The following is a 21048-nucleotide window of genomic DNA, read 5'->3' as shown; positions in this document are numbered from 1 at the left end:
ACACGTTTTGCCATGATGCAGAGAGAAACGTGTGCTGTTTTATAATGCTATTCTACACGTTTTGCCATGATGCAGAGAGAAACGTGTGCTGTTTATAATAGCTATTCTACACGTTTTGCCATGATGCAGAGAGAACGTGTGCTGTTTTATAATGCATATTCTACAACGTTTGCCATGATCAGAAGAAACGTGTGCTGTTTTAAATGCTCTTCACATTTTGCATGATGCAGAGAGAAACGTGTGCTGTTTTATAATGCTATTCTACACATTTTGCCATGATGCGAGAAACGTTTGCTGTTTTATAATGCTATTCTACACATTTTCCATGATGCAGAGAAACGTGTGCTGTTTTATAATGCTATTCTACACGTTTTGCCATGATGCAGAGAGAAACGTGTGCTGTTTTATAATGCTATTCTACACGTTTTGCCATGATGCAGAGAGAAACGTGTGCTGTTTTATATATGCTATTCTACCACAATAATTACCATGATGCAGAGACACGTGTGCTGTTTTATATGCTATTCTACACGTTTTGCCATGATGCAGAGAGAAACGTGTGCTGTTTTATAATGCTATTCTACACGTTTTGCCATGATGCAGAAGAACGAAACGTGTGCTGTTTTATAATGCTATTCTACACGTTTTGCCATGATGCAGAGAGAAACGTGTGCTGTTTTATAATGCTATTCTACACGTTTTGTCATGAGGCTAAGATAAAATGTTTCCGTTTGAAAGTAAATTTCCTCCTGTTTTACTTTTTTTTAAACCTTTATTTAACTAGGCAAGTCAGTTAAGAACACATTCTTATTGACGATGACTGCCTACAGTGGGTTAACTGCCTTGTTCAGGGCCAGAATGACAGATTTTTACCTTGTCAGCTTGGGGATTCGATCTAGCAACCTTTCGGTTACTGGCCCAACACTAGGTTACCTGCTGCCCCATGCCATGACGCTGAGTGAGAATATTGCATTTTTTAAAGCAAATGTCCTGCAATTCTACATATTTTGCTTTCATCAGCTTTCTGGGGGCCCCCCGACCTCCAGGTGGCTGGGGGCACTTGCCTTGCGTGCCTGTCTGGTAATCCGGTACTGTGTGTGTGTGTGTGTGTGTGTGTGTGTGTGCGTGTGCGTGCGTGCGTGCGTGCGTGCGTGCGTGCGTGCGTGCGTGTGTGTGAGGACTATATGTGTAAACATATGAGGAAATATATATTCATTCACCCACTCACAACACCAACACCTTGCCTGTGACATGTGCAGTACGGATCAGTATTTTATGTTCGCTCACTAAAACACATATGTTCCTCTTACAATACCTAAATATTGACTGGTTTTCATCGAGCTGTCCACTCAATAAAAAGCTTGGGTGCCTGGTTCAGGTTATCAGTCAACCTACCAGGGTATTTACAAACAGCACAGGAATGAACTAATACACATGTATTGATCACATTTTTACAAATGATGCAGAAATTTGCTTTAAAACCGTATTCAAATCCATCGGATGAAGTGATCACAATATAGTAGCCATGTCTAGGAAAACCAAAGTTCCAAAATGCTGGGCCTAATATTGTAACGTCTGCTCCCAGCTCACACTCTCATACACATAGATCCCCTGAACGCAACTCACTTTCTAGCCCACTTTCCAGCTCACACTCTCACAAACATAGATCCCCTGAACGCAGCTCATTCTCCAGATCCCAATAACACCTGTATGTCATTATCACACACTATTTAGTTCAGTTCTTTGCACCCCATCTTCGTGACGTATTGTTTGTTTGTGACACACTTCTCTTRGGAGCGCTGGGTTTCCCCGTAATTTACTCCTCCTGAGTATGATCGTTTTTGTCTGCCTCACTAATGACTCCTTTTGCCTTTTCCCTGCCTATCGGATTCCCTGTTGTTCACCTATTTCCTGATCTCCCGGACGACGTTACTAGCCTTTCCCTGCCTGTACTGTTGCCTTTTGGACCCCCTGTGTATGAACTGCTGCCTGACCCTGGACCCAGCTACCTGCCTCCTCCCATGATCCTTTACATTAAACACCTGCTGTGCCCTGCGCTTGAAACCAGCTCTCTGTCTCCCTTGTGTTCATTACAAATATAGTGTATAAGAGGTCATACAAGAGGTTTTGTAGTGACTCCTATGTTGATGATGTAAAGAATATCTTCTGGTCTGTGGTGTGTAATGAGGAGCAACCAGACGCTACACTTTACATATTTATGAAATTGCTTATTCCAGTTACTAATAAGCATGCACCRATGTTAAACTGTTAAATCCCCATGGATTGATGAGAAATTAAAAGCATTTATGGTTGAGAGGAACAAGGCAAAAGGAATGGCAAAGAAGTCTGGCTGRGCAGCTGGTGGTCAAACGTACTGTAGAAATCATGTGACTAAACAGGCCTTTAGCGAAGCACCCTTTTCTGTCTCAAACAGCCGACCAATCAGTAAGCCGACCAATCAACCCTTAGTAAACTTTTGGGAAAAAAATTGCGTTTGACCAGATACAATGCTATTTCACAGTAAACAAATTAACAACTGACTTTCAGCATTCTTATTTGGAAGGTCACTCAACATTTATGGCACTTACACAAATGACTAATGATTGGCTGAAAGAAATTGATAATAAGAAGCTTGTGGGAGCTGTTTTGTTAGACTTCAGTGCAGCGTTTGACATTGTCAATCATAATCTACTGCTGGAAAAACGTATGTGTTATGGCTTTACATCCACTGCTATATCGTGGATCAAGAGTTACCTGTCTAACAGAACACAGAGGGTTTTCTTTAATGGAATCCTCTCCAACATAATCCAGGTAGAGTCTGGCATTCCCCAGGGCAGTTGTTTAGGCCCCTTACTTTTTTCTTTCAATCTTTACTAATGACCTGCCACTGGCACTGATTCAAGCCTGTGTGTCGATGACTCAATATTATACACGTCAGCTACCACAGCAAGTGAAATCACAGCAACACTTAATAAAGAGCTGCAGTCCGTTTTAGAATGGGTGGCAAGTATTAAGCTAGTACAAAAAAATTCAGACAAACCATTATCTAAACCCTAAACCTTATAATAATTGTGGAAATAGAGCAAGTTGAAGAGGCTAAAKTGCTTGGTGTAACCCTGCATTGTAAACTGTCATGGTTTAAACATATTTATGCATCGGTAGCTAAGAGAGGTAGAGGTCTGTCCATAATAAAGCACTGTTCTGCTTTCTTGCTATTAACAAAACAAGTCCTACAGGCTCTAGTTTTGTCACACCTGGACTACTGCCCAGTCATATGGTCAAGTGCCACAAAGAAGGACAAATTACAGTGGCCCTGAACAGAGAAACACAGCTGGCCCTTAAATGTACACAGAGAGCTAACATCAACGACATGTCAATCTCTCCTGGCTCAAAGAAGAGAAGAGATTGACTGCATCACTACTGGTCTTTATGAGAGGTGTTGACATGTTGACAGCACCAAGCTGTTTGTTCAAACAACGAGCCAACAGATCAGACACCCACACATACCCCACAATACATGCCACCAGGGGGCTCTTCACAGTCCCCAAGTCCAGAACAGACTTCGATAAATACACAGTACTGCATAGAGCCATGACTACATGAAAGTGTATTCCAAAAGTATATTCCACATCAAGTAAGTTATAAAAGCAGAAAAATCTGATTTAAAAAAACAGATACATCTACACATTTTGGAACAGTGGTGTAGTAAAGTCATTTGATGTCATGTTTTATTAGTAATTATTTTGTGCATTAATGTGTTTGGACCTCCAGGAAGAGTAGCTGCTGCCTTGGCTAATGGGGACCACTAATGATAATATAAATATTACAATACTACAATATTACAATACAATACACTAAAAGACACAAGCACTTTACGAACCTGCAATTAACAGCCAGGTCATTTTAGAGAGAGAGAAACGGCATGCCAAATGGCACCATATCAACTATATAGCGCGCTACTTTTGACCAGAGCCCTGCTCTTAGGGAATAGGGTGCCATTTGGGATGCCGGTCAGAGAAAAAGCTATAGGCAGGAAGACAGGCAGCAACACTCAAATGGCTGGCCCAGGTTATGTTATAGCAAACGCTGTGGGAAAGTTGGCTGAACGTTATGGCTGAGGTGTGTATATGTTGCTTATGTATATCTATGAGCAATTGGTGTGTGTGTGTGTAGTAGCATGCTTGGGGTGTAGTATGAGATGTGTATATGTGTTCTTGTGGAAGGTTGTGGGTTTTTGTATACCCATTGTTGTGTCTAAGTGTGGTGAAGTTTGTAAGTCTTTTGTATAGTGGGTTTGTGTGTGTTTGTATATTTATTTAAACTCAGCAAAAAAAGAAACGTCCCTTTATCAGGACCCTGTCTTTCAAAGATAATTCGTAAAAATCCAAATAACTTCACAGATCTTCATTGTAAAAGGTTTAAACACTGTTTCCCACGCTTGTTCAATGAACCATAAACAATTAATGAACATGCATCTGTGGAACGGTCGTTAACTTCTTTGGAACTGGGGGGCAGTATTGAGTAGCTTGGATAATAAGGTGCCCAGAGTAAACTGCCTGCTACTCAGGCCCAAAAGCTAGAATATGCATATAATTAGTAGATTCGGATAGAAAACACTCTGAAGTTTCTAAAACTGTTTGAATGATGTCTGTGAGTATAACAGAACTCATATGGCAGGCAAAAACCTGAGAAAAAATCCAACCAGGAAGTAGGAAATCTGAGGTTTGTAGTTTTTCAAGTCATTGCCGATCGAATATACAGGGTCTATGGGGTCATATTGCACTTTCTAAGGCTTCTACTAGATGTCAACAGTCTTTAGAACCTTGTTTGAGGCTTCTACTGTGGTTGAAACGTTAAAGATGTATGATAAAAACATCCTAAAGATTGATTCTATACATCGTTTGACATGTTTCTACGAACTGTAATATGACTTTTCGTCTGAACTTTCGCCTGGACTTGCCCGCGGCTCCTGAGTTTGGATTTGTGTACTAAACGCGCAAACAACAAGGAGGTATTTGGACATAAATGATGGACTTTATCAAACAAAACAAATATTTATTGTGGAACTGGGATTCCTGGGAGCGCATTCTGATGAAGATCATCAAAGGTAAGTGAATATTTATATTGCTATTTCTGACTTTTGTGACACCTCTCCTTCTTTGGAAAATGGCTGATTGTTTTTCTGTGACTTGCGCTTACCAAACATAATTGCAAGGTGTGCTTTCGCCGTAAAGCGTTTTTTGAAATCTGACACAGCGGTTGCATTAAGGAGAAGTTATCTATATTTCCATGAATAACACTTGTATTCTTTATCAATGTTTATGATGAGTATTTCTGTAATTTGATGTGGCTCTCTGCACTTTCACCGGATGTTTGTTTGAGACAATGCATTTCTGATCATAACACACCAATTTCAAAGAGGTTTTTGGACATAAAGATTAACTTTATCGAACAAAACACACATTTATTGTGTAACATGAAGTCCTGTGAGTGCCATCTGATGAAGATCATCAAAGGTTAGTGATTAATTTAATCGCTATTTCTGACTTTTGTGAGGGCTCTCCTTGGCTGGAAATGGCTTTATGTTTTCTGTGACTAGGTGCTGACCTAACATAATCGTTTGGTGTGCTTTCGCCGTAAAGCCTATTTGAAATCGGACACTGTGGCTGGATTTACAGAAGTGTATCTTTAAAATGGTGTAAAATACTTGTATGTTTGAGGAATTTTAATTATGGGATTTCTGTTGTTTTGAATTTGGCCCTGCTGTTGTCGAGGTGAGTCGCTAGCGTCCCACATATCCCAGAGGTTTTAAGACACTAACAGCTTACATACGGTAGGTAATTAAAATCACAGTTATAAAAACTTAGGACACTAAAGAGGCCTTTCTACTGACTCTGAAAAACACCAAAAGAAAGATGCCCAGGGTCCTTGCTCATTGCGTGAACGTGCCTTAGGCATGCTGCAAGGAGGCATGAGGACTACAGATGTGGCCAGGGCAATAAATTGCAATGAACGTTCTGTGAGACGCCTAAGACAGCGCTACAGGGCGACAGGACGGACAGCTGATCGTCTTCGCAGTGGCAGACCATGTGTAACAACACCTGCACAGGATCGTTACATCCGAACATCACACCTGCAGGACAGGTACAGGATGGCAACAACAACTGCCCGAGTTACACCAGGAACACACAATCCCTCCATCAGTGCTCAGACTGTCCGCAATAGGCTGAGAGAGGCTGGACTGAGGGCTTGTAGGCCTGTTGTATGGCAGGTCCTCACCAGACATCACCGGCAACAATGTCGCTTAAGGGCATAAACCCACAGTCGCTGGGCCAGACAGGACTGGCAAAAAGTGCTCTTCACTGACGAGTTGCGATTTTGTTTCACCAGGGGATGGTCGGATTCGCGTTTATCGTCGAAGGAATGAGCGTTAACTCGAGGCCTGTACTCTGGAATGGGATCGATTTGGAGGTGGAGGGTCCATCATGGTCACAGCATCATCGGACTGAGCTTGTTGTCATTGCAGGCAATCTCAACACTGTGCGTTACAGGAAGACATCCTCCTCCCTCATGTTGTACCCTTCTTGCAGGCTCATCCTGACATGACCCTCCAGCATGACAGTGCCACCAGCCATACTGCTCGTTCTGTGCGTGATTTCCTGCAAGACAGGAATGTCAGTGTTCTGCCATGGCCAGCGAAGAGCCCGGATCTCAACCCCATTGAGCACGTCTGGGACCTGTTGGATCGGAGGGTGAGGGCTAGGTCATTCTCCCCAGAAATGTCCGGGAACTTGCAGGTGCCTTTGTGGAAGAGTGGGGTAACATCTCACAGCAAGAACTGGCAATCTGGTGCAGTCCATGAGGAGGAGATGCACTGCAGTACTTAATGCAGCTGGTGGCCACACCAGATACTGACTGTTACTTTTGATTTTGATCCCCCCTTTGTTCAGGGACACATTATTCAATTTCTGTTAGTCACATGTCTGTGGAACTTTATGTTTATGTCTCAGTAGTTGAATCTTGTTATGTTCATACAAATATTTACACATGTTAAGTTTGCTGAAAATAAACGCAGTTGACAGTGAGAGGACGTTTCTTTTTTTGCTGAGTTGGTATGTATATATATATACAGTACCAGTCAAAAGTTTGGACTACTCATTCCACGTTTTTAAATTAATTTTTACTATTTTCTATATTGTAAATGTAACGTCTGTCATCGGATGAAGAAGGAGACCAAGGTGCAGCGTGGTAGGCGTTCATGATTTTTAATAAACTGAACACCGCAACAAAATAACAAAGGAGAAAAAACGAAAGCGCACAGTTCTGTCAGGCAACAAAACAGCTAAACAGAAAATAACTCCCCACAAAACCCAAACGGAAAATGACAACCTATATATGATCCCCAATCAGAGACAACGATAGACAGCTGCCTCTGATTGGGAACCATACTCAGCCAAAAACACAAAGAATTAGAAAACATAGATTCTCCCACCCGAAGCACACCCTGACCTAACCAAACATAGAGAATAAATAAGGATCTCTAAGGTCAGGGCGTGACAGTAGAATAATAGTGAAGACATCAAATCTATGAAATAACACATATGGAATCATGTAGTAACCAATCCAAATGTATTTTWTATTTGATATTCTTCAAAGTAGCCACCCTTTGCCTTGATGACAGCTTTGCACACTCTTGGCATTCTCTCAACCAGCTTCTTGAGGAATGCTTTTCCAACAGTCTTGAAGGAGTTCCCATATGCTGAGCACTTGTTGGCTGCTTTTCCTTCAATTTCCGGTCCAACTCATCCTTAACCATCTCAATTGGTTTGAGGTCGGGTGATTGTGTAGGCCAGGTCATCTGATGCAGCACTCCATCACTCTCCTTGGTCAAATAGCCCTCACACAGCCTGGAGGTCTGTTTTGGGTGATTGTCCTGTTGAAAAACAAATGATAGTCCCACGAAGCTGAAACCAGATGGGATGGCGCATTGTTGCAGAATGCTGGTAGCCATGCAGCCTTATTATTTTCCTCAACAATCTGCACACAATACCCCATAATGACAAAGCAAAAACAGTTTTGTAGAAATTTTGGCAAATCCTCTCAAGCTCTGTCAGGTTGGACGGGGAGCGTTGCTGCACAGCTATTTTCAATTCTCTCCAGAGATGTTCGATCAGGTTCAAGTTCGGCCTCTCGCTGGGCCACTCAAAGACATTCAGAGACTTGTCCCGAAGCCACTCCTGCGTTGTCTTGGCTGTGTGCTTAGGGTCGTTGTCCTGTTGGAAGGTGAACATTCGCCCCAGTCTGAGGTCCTGGGTGCTCTGGAAGAAGTTTTCATCAAGGATCTCTGTACTTTGCTGCATTCATATTTTCCTCCATCCTGACCAGTCTTCCAGTCCCTGTCTCTGAAAAACATCCACACAGTATGATGCTGCCTCCACCATGCTTCACCGTAGGGATGGTGCCAGGTTCCCTTCAGAGGTGACGCTTGGCGTTCAAGCCAACGAGTTCAATCTTCAAGCCTAAGATCACCATGCGCAATGCCAAACGTCGGCTGGAGTGGTGTAAAGCTCGCCGCCATTGGACTCGCGTTCTCTGGAGTGATAAATCATGCTTCACCATCTGACCTGCCCCAATGCATAGTGCCAACTGTACAGTTTGGTGGAGGAGGTAGTTTGTCGAGATCTGTGTGGAAGAACTTAACTGGCCTGCACAGAGCCCTGCACTCAACCACATTGAACACCTTTTGGATGAATTGGAATGCCAACAATGAGCCAGGCCTAATCGCCCAACATCAGTGCCCGACCCCACTAATGCTCTTGTGGCTGAACGGAAGCAAGTCCCCGCAGTAATGTTCCAACATCTAGTGGAAAGCCTTCCCAGAAGAGTGGAGGCTGTCATAGCAGCAAAGGGAGGACCAACTCCATATTAATGCCCATGATTTAGGAATGAGATGTTCGACGAGCAGTGGGTCCACATACTTTTGTATATATATATGTCTCTGTATATGTGTGTGTGTGTGTATACACATGTGTGTGTACGCGTGGACTCTGTAGCTCTGCTGTGCAGCAGTGTCTGACAGTGATGTATGGGTAATTTAAAAAAGTCGTTTTCCTATGGGAGCCGTCTTCTTGGCAGCCCAGCCAACCGCAGCCCATTCCCCCTACAGCAGAGAAACCTCATCTACATCTACATCTAACACACACTCACACTACATGCAACACACACACACACATGATACACCACACACACCACACACAACACACCACACACCACACACACACACACCACACACACACACACCACACACACACCACACACACACACACACACACACACACACACACACACACACACACACACACACACACACACACCACCACATACATGATACCCCACAGACACTCACACTAGGTTGACTCATAACCTGCAGTCCCCATGGTTATATGTGGGCAGGTGGTTTAAGTCATGGAATATTGTGGAGGATGAAGGGTGGGTGGGTGGCGGGCAGGAAAACAAAGCATAAAAAATACATAAGTAAGTAATAAGTGTGTGTGTGGATATACTAATTCTTTGTGCAATTCATATCTATAGGATAAATTTCTGTCATTATTTTTATGTTGCATTAGTGCGTACGTATTAGCTTTAGGGCCTAACTCTACGCAGTACTAACTCTACACAGTACAACTATACGCAGTACTTACTCTACGCAGTACTAACTCTACGCAGCAAGTACTAACTCTACGCAGCACTAACTCTTACCAGTAAGTACTAACTCTACCAGTACTAAACTCTACGCAGTACTAACTCTACGCAGTACTAACTCTACACACAAGTACTAACTACACAGTACTAACTCTACGCAGTACTAACTCTACGCAGTACTAACTCTACACAGTACTAACTCTACGCAGAACTTACTCTACGCAAGTACTAACTCTACGCAGTACTAACTCTACGCAGTTACTAACTCTACGCAAGTACTAACTACGCAGTACTAACTTCTACGCAATTACTAACTCTTCTACGCAAACAAGTACTAACTCTACGCAGTACTAACTCTACGCAGTACTAACTCTACACAGTACTAACTCACACAGCTACTAACTCTACGCAGTACTAAATCTACGCAAGTACTAACTTTACGCAGAATCTAAACTCTACGTAGTACTAACTCTACGCAAGTACTAACTCTACGCAGTACTAACTCTACGCAAGTACTTACTCTACGCAGTACTAACTCTCGCCAAGTACTTAACTCTACACAAGTACTAACATCTACGCAATACTAACTCTACGCAGTACTAACTTCTTCTATGCAGTACTAACTCTACGCAGATACTAACTTACCAGTACTAACTCTACACGCCACAGTAACTCTACGCAGCCTTACACGCAGTACAACTCTACGCAGTACTAACTTTACGCAGTACTAACTCTACCAGTTACGCTAACTCTACGCAGTACTAACTTATACGCAGTACTAACTCTACACAGTACTAACTCTACGCAGATCCAGTACTAACTCTACGCAGTACTAACTACGCAGTACTAACTCTATGCAGTACTAACTCTACGCAGTACTAACTCTACGCAGTACTAACTCCTAACGCGGCTACTAACTCTACACAGTACTAACTCTCACGCCAAGTACTAACTCTACGCAATACTACTTACGCAGATTCTTAACTATCTACGTAGACTCCTAACTCTACGCAGTACTAACTCTACGCAGTACTAACTCTCGCAGTACTACTCTACGCTAGTACTAACTCTACGCAGTACTAACTCTACGCCAGTACTAATCTACGCAGTACAACTCTACGCAGTACTAACTCTACGCAGTACTAACGTACGCAGTCTACACAGTATTAACTCTACGCTGTACTAACTCTACGCAGTACTAACTACTACGCACAAGTACTTAACCTCTACACAGTACTAAACTCTACACCAGTACTAACTCCACACTACGTACTAACTCTAGCACAATACTAAACTCTACGCGGTACTAACTCTACCGCAGTACCTCAACTTACGCAGTACTAACTCTTAAACCCCCAGTACTAACTCTACGCCAGTACTAACTCTACGCAGTACTAACTTTACTCAGCGTACTAACCTACAGTACTAACTCTACGCAGTACTAAACTTTACGCCAGTACTAACTCTACACAGGTACTAACTCTACGCCAAAGTACTAACTCTACGCAGTACTAACTACGCAGTACAATCTATGCATACTAACTCTAGCGCACGTACTAACTCTACGCCGTACTAACTCTACGCCACCAGTAATAACTCTACACAGTACTAAACTCCACGCAGTACTAACCTCTACGCACCGTACTAACTTTACGCAGATCTAACTCTACGTAGCTATAACTCTACGCAGTACTAACTCTACGCAGTACTAACTCTACGCAGTACTTACTCTACGCCAGACTAACTCTACGCACGTAACTACTACGCTTACATTACTAAACTCTACGCAGTACTAACTCTACGCGGTACTAACTCTACGCAGTACTAACTACGCATACTAACTCTACGCATAACTAACTCTACGCCAGTACTAACCTACGCAAAGTACTAATCTACCAGTACTAACTCATACACATACTAACTCCACGCAGAGTACTAACTCTACGCAGTACGTAACTCTACGCTAAGTACTAACTTTACGCAGATCTAACTCTACGTAGTACTAACTCTACGCAGTACTAAACTCTACGCAGTACTAACTCTACGCACAGTACTTACTCTACGCAGTACTAACTACTCTACACAGTTACTAACTCTACGCATACTAACTCTACGCCAGTACTAACTCTACGCCCAGTACTAACTCTACGCACCAGTACTAACTCTACGCAGTACTAATTACGCAGTACTAACTTTATCCAGTTACTAACTACTACAATACTAACTCTACGCAGTACTAACTCTCGCAGTCACTAACTCCGAGGTAGTACTAAACTCTACGCACCCCAGTACTAACTACCACAAAGTTACTAACTCTACGCATAACTTACTCTATGCAGTACTAACTTACGCAAGTACTAACTTCTACACAGTACTAACTTCTACACAGTACTTACTCTACGCAGTACTAACTCTACAGCAAAACCAGTACTAACTCTACGCAAGTACTAACTACGCAGTACTAACTCTCACACCACAAGTACTAGACTCCTACCAGTACTAACTCTACGCTATAAACTCGCGTACTAACTCTACACAGTACTGGAACTCTACGCAGTACTAAACTCTACAGCCGTACTAACTCACCCGGAGTACTAACTCCTACGCAGTACTAACTCTATGTGCTAAAAATCTAGTTACTTAACTACGCAGTACTTAACTCTACGCAGTACTTACTCTATGCCTAGTACTAACTCTACGGTACTACTCTACACAGTACTAACTCTAGCACAGTACTAACTCTACACAGTACTTACTCTACGCAGTACTAAACTCTACGCAGTACTAACTCTACGCAGTACTAAACTACACAGTACTAAACTCTACGCAGTACTAACTACACAGTACTAACTTCCACGCAGTACTAACTACACGATACTTTACTCTACGCAGTACTACTCTACGCAGTACTTACTCTATAGCCCTCACAGTACTAAGATAACTCTCACAACTAGCTACACAGTACTAACTCTGACACAGTACTAACTCTACACAGTACTAACTCTACGCAGTACTTACTCTACGCAGTACTAACTCTACGCAGTACTAACTCTACGCAGTACTAACTCTACGCAGTACTAACTCTACGCAGTACTAACTCTATGCACCGACTGAAACCTGGCACATTCTGTTCTGTTTCTCAACAGTGTTATAAAAGAAATGAAGACAAAGTAGGTTAACTAGAGTCTCATAAATGGACAGTGGGATCTTTACTTTCTAAACTTTGTTGTTTTATAGGCTATTTATTTTCTAAGCCTATTTTGTATTTAATTTAATTTTGTAATTAATTCATATGCCGGTAGAATTGTAGGGTGGTAGCCCACACTTGCAGTCGGCCTACACAATGTCCATGTACTATTTCACATTTTGTTTCTTTACAAGTACTGTTCAATAAGCCTTTTCAAATGAACAGGCCTAAATGCTCATGAAAAACGTAATTTTTCAGTAAATTAAAGGGTAAAGCATGTGCAATGTGTGATTTATTCTCTCTCTTTTTTTACTGAAGTATGGTTTCAATTTAGGCTATTGTTTGACCATCTTGTTTCAGCAAATCATTATGCTACTGTTCCTAAATATTCAATAAATATTCAATAAATAGTTCAATACATTTTCAAGAGAATAAAAGGGAACTGTACAGCACACACACACATTCTAGCACTATGCCCTCCCCCCCCTCTCCACACACACTCCTACGCCCACACACACCGAATTCCAACCATACCATACGTATAGTTTATTTTGACTACACAACCATAAGGATAAGCTCCTGGCGAGACTGCGTCGGATAAATCGCAAATACCCTCTGTTCTATTGGTGAATGTGAGACCACTGGAGAGTAAACTGGATGAGCTCCGTTCGAGACTATCCTATCAATGCGATCTGAATAACTGTAATATCCTATGTTTCTCAGAGTCGTGGCTGAACCTGATAAATATAAATCTAGCTTTAAAATCAGCTGGACAGAACGATGGCGTTTGGGCAACTCGGGGGTGTGTGTGTGATCTCTAATATAAAAGAAGTCTTTAGGTTCTGGTCACCTGAGATAAGCTGTAGACCATACTATTTACCAAGAGAGTTTTCATCTATATTTTTCGTAGCTGTCTATTTAACACCACAACCAATGCTGGCACTAAGACCGTTGTAGAGGGCCTTTAAGCAAACAAGAACATTTTCACGCAGAGGTAAACATTTGGCCTAATTTCTAACAGCATGTCAACAAGAGGCCATGGATTACAGACAACATCTGCACTGAGCTGAAGGCCAAAGCTGCCGCTTTCAAGGAGTGGGACACTAATCAGTACGATTATAAGAAATTACCAGCGTTTTAAAGCATTTTGCTCTCCGACGAACCATCAAAAAGCCAAAGCATCAATACAGGACCAAGATTGAATAATATTACACCGGCTCTGACGCTCGTTGGATGTGTCAGGGCTTGCAAACTATCACGGATTGCAAAGGGAAAAACAGTCATGAGCTGCCTAGTGACGCGAGCCTACCAGACGAGCTAAATACCTTTTATGCTCCCTTCGAGACTAGCAACACTGAACCACGCATGAGAGCTCCAGCTGTGTGATCACGCTCTCCGTAGCCGATGTGAGTAAGTCCTATAAACAGTTTAACATTCACAAGGCCGCAGGGCCAGATGGATTACCAGGAGTGTCTTCACTGACATTTTCAACCTCTTTCTGACCCAGTCTGTAATACCTACATGTTTCAAGCAGACCGCTATAGTCCCTGTCCCCAAGAACGCCAAGGTAACCTGTCTAAATGACTATCACCCTATAGCACTCACATCTGTAGCCATGAAATGCTTTGAAAAGCTGGTCATGGCTCACATTAACACCATCATCCCAGACACTCTGGACCCACTCCAATTTGCATACCGCCCCAACAGATTCACAGATGACGCAATCTCTATTGCACTCCACAGTGCCGTTTCCCACCTGGACAAAAGAAGCACCTCCAAGATCAAATAAATGTTTATTTGTCACAAGCGCCGAATACAACAAGTGTAGACCTTACTATGAAATGCTTTCTTACAAGCCCTTAACCAACAGTGCAGTTCAAGAAGAGTTAAGAAAATATTTACCAAATAAACTAAAGTAAAAAACACCAAACAATTATAACAAGTAACAGTAACATAACAATAACGAGGCTATATACAGGGGGTACCGGTACCGAGTCAGTGTGGAGGCTGTATACAGGGGGTATACAGGGGGTATACCGAGTCAGTGTGCGGGGGTGCAGGTAGTAGTTGAGGTAATTTGTACATGTAGGTAGGGTAAAGTGATTATGCAACGATAATAAACAGCGAGTAGCAGGAGTCTACAAAACAGATGGAGGGGGGGGGGGGGGTGTCAATGTAAATAGTCCAGTGGCCATTTGATTAATTCATTTGATTAACATCATCACTAAGGACTCTGGGATTAAACACTTCCCTCTACCAACTGGATCCTAGACTTCCTGGCGGGTCGCCCCAAGGTGGTGAGAGTAGGCAACAACACATCTGCCACGCTGACCCTCAACACGGGGGCCCCTCATGCTTAACCCCCTCCAGCACTCCCTGTTCACCRACGACTGCATGGCCWMGCACGACTCCAACACCATCATTAAGTTTGCAGACGACACAACGGTGGTAGGCCTGATCACCGACAACCATGAGACTGACCTCCTCCCTGTAGGCTGAGACCTGGCAGTGTGGTGCCAGGACAACAACCTCTCCCTCAACATCAGCAAGACAAAGGAGCTGCATCGTGGACTACAGGAAATGGAGGYCCAAGCACAGCCYCAAACACATCAACGGGACTGTAGTGGAGCAGGTCGAGGGATTCAATTTCCTCGTTGTCCACATCTCTAAGTAATGATCATGGTCTACACACCAACAGAGTTGTGAAATGGGCACAACAACACCTCTTCCCCCTCAGGAGGCTGAAAAGAATCGGCATGGGCCCTCAGATCTTTAAAGTTCTACAYCTGCACCAATGAGAGCATCTTGACTGGCTGCATCAACGCTTGGTARGGCAACTGCTTGGCARCCMAACACAAAGRGCTACAGAGGATASTGCGTACGGCCCAGTACATCACTAGGGCCGATCTCCCTGCCATCCAGGACCTCTATACCAGGCGGGGTCAGAGGAAGACCCTAAACATTTGTCAGACTCCAGCCACCCAAGTCATAGACTGTTCTCTCTGCTACCACAGGGCAGGCGGTACAGATGTACCAGGTCTGGAACCAACAGGACCCTGAACAGCTTCTACTCCCAAGCCATAAGACTGTTAATCCGGGTAGCTATCTGCATTGACCCTTTTTGCACCAACTCTTTTGACTCACCAAATACGCTGCTGTTACAGTTTATTGTCTATCCTGTTGCCTAGTCACTTTATCTATCCTGTATACGTACATATCTACCTCAATTAACTTGTACCCCTGCAGATTGACTCGGTACTCGTACCCCGTGTATATAGCCAAGTTATTTTTACTCATTGTGTATTTATTATTTTTCAGTTATTTCTCTTTTTTTTCTCTCAATGCATTGTTGGGAAGGGGCTGTAATCAAACATTTCACTGTTAGTTTTACACCTCTTGATTACAAAGCATGTGACACATAACATTAGATCTGAAGAGTGGGTCAGAGGTCAAGGCGTCAGGGTGATGTCATCGTGGAAGCCCTCTATTTGTTTTACTGGGAGGAGCTGTCCTATGGTCCTAGGACATTACAGGGGAATACCTGAGGGAATGAAAAGAGAGAAAGAGACAACACCGAAGGCCTGAAGGTAGAGACAGGAAGACAGAGTAGAGGGTCATGTCTCAGGGCAACTCCCTCCCTGGTTACCTCTACCAGGAGGCTGAAGGTAGGAGACAGGAAGACAGATTAGAGGGTCATGTCTCAGGGAAACCTCTCTCCCTGGTTCACTCTACCAGGAGGCTGAAGGTGGGAGACAGGAAGACAGATTAGAGGGTCATGTCTCCAGGGCAACCTCCCTCCCTGGTTACCTCTACGGAGGCTGAAGGTAGGAGACAGGAAGACAGATTAGAGGGTCATGTCTCAGGGCAACCTTCCTCCCTGGTTACCTCTACCAGGAGGCTGAAGGTAGGAGACAGGAAGACAGAGTAGAGGGCCATGTCTCAGGGCAACCTCTCTCCTGGTTACCTCATACCAGGAGGCTGAAGGTAGGAGACAGGAAGAACGAGTAAGAGGGTCATGTCTCAGGGCTCCCTCTCTCCCTGGTTATCTACCAGGAGGCTGAAGGTAGGAGACAGGAAGACAGATTAGAGGGTCATGTCTCAGGGAACCTCCCTCCCTGGTTACCTCTACCAGGAGGCTGAAGGTAGGAGACAGGAAGACAGATTAGAGGGTCATGTCTCAGGGCTCCTCCCTCCCTGGTTACCTCTACCAGGAGGCTGAAGGTAGGAGACAGGAAGACATATTAGAGGTCATGTCTCAGGGCAACCTCCCTCCCTGGTTACCTCTACCAGGAGGCTGAAGGTAGGAGACAGGAAGACAGAGTAGAGAGTAGAGGAAGACAGAGTTCACTCTCCCCCACCTTCATGTCTCAGGGCAACTCTCTCCCTGGTTCCTCTACCAGGAGGCTGAAGGTAGGAGACAGGAAGACAGATTAGAGGTCATGTCTCAGGGCTCCTCCCCCCTCCTGTCTCTGTTTGTCAGTGAGAGATGTGATCAGAGGGGTAGAGATGGCAGCAGGTGACTTGTTCTCCAGACCTACTGGCTGGGCTTGGCCAGGGGCCTATACTGATCTCTGATAGATTGACAACCTATAACCCTGTTTTACACACACAGGACTGATACGCAGCCTTTTCTCTCAGTCGCTCTCACTCTTCCTCCATCTCTTTCTCTTTCCGTATCTTACTCTCTCTGTTGCTGTCTTTTTCCGTCCTTCCCTCTCATTTCCTCTCCATCTCTCTCTCTTTCCGTCCTTCCGCCATCCTTCACTCTCTTCCTGCTCTCTCGCTACTCCTTCTATCTCTCTCTCTCTCTATCTCCTTCTCTCCCCACCTTCTGTTCTTCTCTTGGTCAGTAAGGACAGAAGGTGACCTGTAACCAGCAGGGGTTTCCTCATGGTAAGACTGTGATGGAGGAGGAGTCTGTGTAATCACTGTACAGTGACCATTACCTCACCCCTTTCTCCTTATTCTAACAGAGCAGAGCTAGGACACGCACGCACGCACGCACGCCACACACACACACACACACACACACACACACACACAAAAACAGTCCTTTTTTAGTCTTTACATGAAATGAAAGGGCCCTAGGCAGAGTGGGGTAGAGAGGGGTATATGTAAATGTAAAATTTATGTGTTTAGGTTTGTGTGTGTGGTGTTTGTTTAAGTACTGTGCATGTTTATTCAAGTGTGTGTGTGTGTGTATTGGCTATCAGTCATGCTTGATGTCAGTAAAGGTTGCTCTTCATGAATCAAGAGTGAGCAGCAGAGTAGAGCAGAGCACAGATTAATGAGGGCCCAACGCATGGTTGAGTCTCTTCTCATTTACAATCTCACAAAGGAGGGGTGTGTGTGGTCCTGTGTGTGTGTGTATGCGTTTTGGGGGGCTGTGTGTGTGTGTGTGTGTGTGTGTGTGGTGTTGTGTGTGTGTGTGTGTGTGTGTGTGTGTGTGTGTGTGTGTGTGTGTGTGTGTGTGTGTGTGTGTGTGTGTGTGTGTGTGTGTGTGTGCGCGTGCGTGCTTGTGTGTGTCTTGGGGGGCATTGTGTGTGTGTGTGTGTCTTAGGGGCATTGTGTGTTGTATTGAGGTGTGTGTGTGTGGGGGGGGGGGTCAATCACCTCCTACCCGTACTGTGATGTAATACAATAATATCATAAAGTATCAGATGAGTATAGCTGACATTGATGAATTGTAGGCCATGACATCGTTGATCAACAAAGCAGAGACAAAACCCCCTGAACACCATTTCCCAGCAGCACCTGAGAAAGACCACAACTGTGTTCCGCTAACTCACGCTCTCTTCTCAATTCAATTAAATTCAACGGGCTTTATTGGTATGGGAAAGATATGTTTACATTGCCAAAGCAAGTGAAATGGATAAAAAACAAAAGTGAAATAAACAATACAAATGTTTACAGTAAACATAAACATGTCATGGAATGGCTATGTACAGTGTTGTAACTGTGTGGCAATACGTTAAAGTACACAAACTGAAATATATTAAAAATGGGTTGTATTTACAATCGTGTTTGTTCTTTCCTGGTTGCCCTTTACACTCTCTCTCTCTCTCTCTCTCTCTCTCTCTCTCTCTCTCTCTCTCTCTCTCTCTTCTCCTCTCTCTCTCTCTCTCTCTCTTCTTTTTTCCTCACCCCCCCCCTCCTCTCTCTCCTCTCTCCCTTCTTTCCAGTATTGAGTGGGAACGTGGAGCTCAACTTGCTGCTCTGGCGATCTACATTCCCATTGATGACTCTGTCAAGGACGTTCCCAGGAACCACTGCTTTTCATGAAGTGTGTGTGGTTTGTGTGAAGTTTTGTTTGTTTACAAAATAGGTATGTTTACTGGTGAGTACAGTCGTTGTGTGTGTAGTTGTGTCTGAGGTGTGTTGTTGTGTCTGAGTTACAGGGTTGTGTTCTGTGTGTGTAGTTAGTGTGTCTGTATGTTAGTTTGTCTGTGTGTGTGGTTTGTGTGGGTTGTGTGTCTGTGTGTGTGTGTGGTGTGTCTGTGTTGTTGGTTGTGTCTGAGTGTGTGTTGTGTGTCTGTATGTATGTTTGTGTGTGTGGTTGTGTCTGTTTGTGTGCGCTGTGTGTGTGTGTTGTGTGTTGTGGTTGTTCAGTGTGTGTGGTTGTGTGTGTGTTGTGTTCAGTGTGTGTGGTTGGTCAGTGTGTGTGGTTGTGTCAGTGTGTGTGGTTGTGTCTCGTATTGTGTCAGTGTGTGTGGTGTGTCAGTGTGTGTGGTTGTTGTCAGTGTGTGTGGGTGTGTCAGTGGTGTGTGGCTTGTGTCAGTTGTGTGTGTGTTGTCTGTATTGTGTCAGTGTGTGTGGTTGTGTCAGTGTGTGTGGTTGTGTGTGTGGTTGTGTCAGTGTGTGTTGGTTGTGTCGTGTGTGTGGTTGTGTCTGTGTGGTGTGTGGTGTGTCCTGGTGTGTGGTGGTTGTGTCAGTGGTGTGTGGTTGTGTCTGTTGGTGTGGTTGGTGTCCTGTGTGTCTTCTCTCTCTCTCTCTCTCTCTCTCTCTCTCTCCTCTCTCCTCTCTCTCTCTCTCTCTCATTCTCTCCTCTCTCTCTCTCTCTGTCTACTCTCTCTCTCTCTCTCTCTCTCTCAGATTGGTTGTGGAACGTGAGCTCAACTGCTCTTCTGCGATCTACAACCCATTGATCCAGACTCTGTCAAGGACGTTTCCGCAGGAACACTGCTTTTCAATGAAGTTGGTGTGTTTTGTGTGAAGTTTTGGGTTTGTTACTAAATAGGTATGTTATGGTGAGTACAGGTCTGTTGGTGTGTGATAGTTTGTGGTCTGAGTAGTGCTGTGGTTGTGTTCTGAGTGTAAGGTATGTGTCTGTGTGTTAGTTGTGTGTCTGTATGTAGTTGTGTCTGTGTGTGTGGTTGTGTGTGGTTGTGTGTCTGTGTGTTGTGTGGTTGTGTCTGTGTGTGTGGTTGGTCTGAGTGTGTAGTTGTGTGTCTGTATGTAGTGTGTGTTGGTGTGGGTCTGTTTGTGTGTCTGTGGTGTGTGTTTGTGTGTGTGGTTGTTTCAGTGTGTGTGGTGTGTGTGTGGTGTGTGCTGTGTAGTGTGTGTGGTTGGGTACAGTGTGTTGTTGTGTAGTGTGTGTGGTTGTGTCTGTATGTGTGTCAGTGTGTGTGGTTGTCGTGTGTGTGGTTTGGTTGTGTGCGTGTGTGTGTTCAGTGTAGTGTGTGTGTGTGTTCAGTGTGTCGTGGTTGTGGTGTGTGCGTTGTGTCAGTGTGTGTGGTTGTGTCAAGTTGTGTGTGGTTGTGGTCTGTGTGTGTGTGGTTGTGTCTGTGTGTGTGTGGTTGTGTCAGTGTGTGTGGTTGTGTATGTGTGTGTTGTGGTTGTGTCAGTGTGTGTGGTTGTGGTCAGTGTGTGTCGTTGTGTCAGGTTGTGTGTGTTGTGTCTGTGTGTGTGTGGTTGTTTTAGAGCTGTGCCAGGTTGCTCTAGTCCACTGGGGCAGTATGGCAACAATAAACTGATAGGTGATAAGAGAACCAGACAACAGGCCGTCAGACTATTCTGTTAGCTGACCCTGATAGTCAGATAACTGTCTCTGTCTGGCTCATTGTCAAGGTCTCAAAGACAAAACATCAGAACCTATTCACCCAGTTGGAGCTGCCCTACTTTTCTCGGGTCTCACTTCGCCCCAAACTTGGGGGGCCTAA

At 44.1% G+C, this 21048-nt stretch overlaps 1 protein-coding gene across 1 annotated transcript in view; it reads left to right on the top strand.

Moving 5' to 3' along the window:
- The first annotated feature begins 15241 nt into the window (after positions 1 to 15241).
- The window catches only part of pwp2h (PWP2 small subunit processome component), a 14786-nt gene continuing 8979 nt past the window's right edge, over positions 15242 to 21048 (top strand). The window contains 1 exon segment of the mRNA XM_070445047.1: positions 15242 to 15337. Coding sequence (XP_070301148.1) covers positions 15242 to 15337 — 96 coding nt within the window.

The sequence above is a fragment of the Salvelinus sp. IW2-2015 genome, linkage group LG8 (assembly GCF_002910315.2).
Source record: "Salvelinus sp. IW2-2015 linkage group LG8, ASM291031v2, whole genome shotgun sequence".
In the NCBI taxonomy this organism is placed as follows: domain Eukaryota; kingdom Metazoa; phylum Chordata; class Actinopteri; order Salmoniformes; family Salmonidae; genus Salvelinus; species Salvelinus sp. IW2-2015.
Note: the sequence above shows the minus strand (reverse complement) of the source record. Positions and strands in the feature narration are given on the sequence as shown.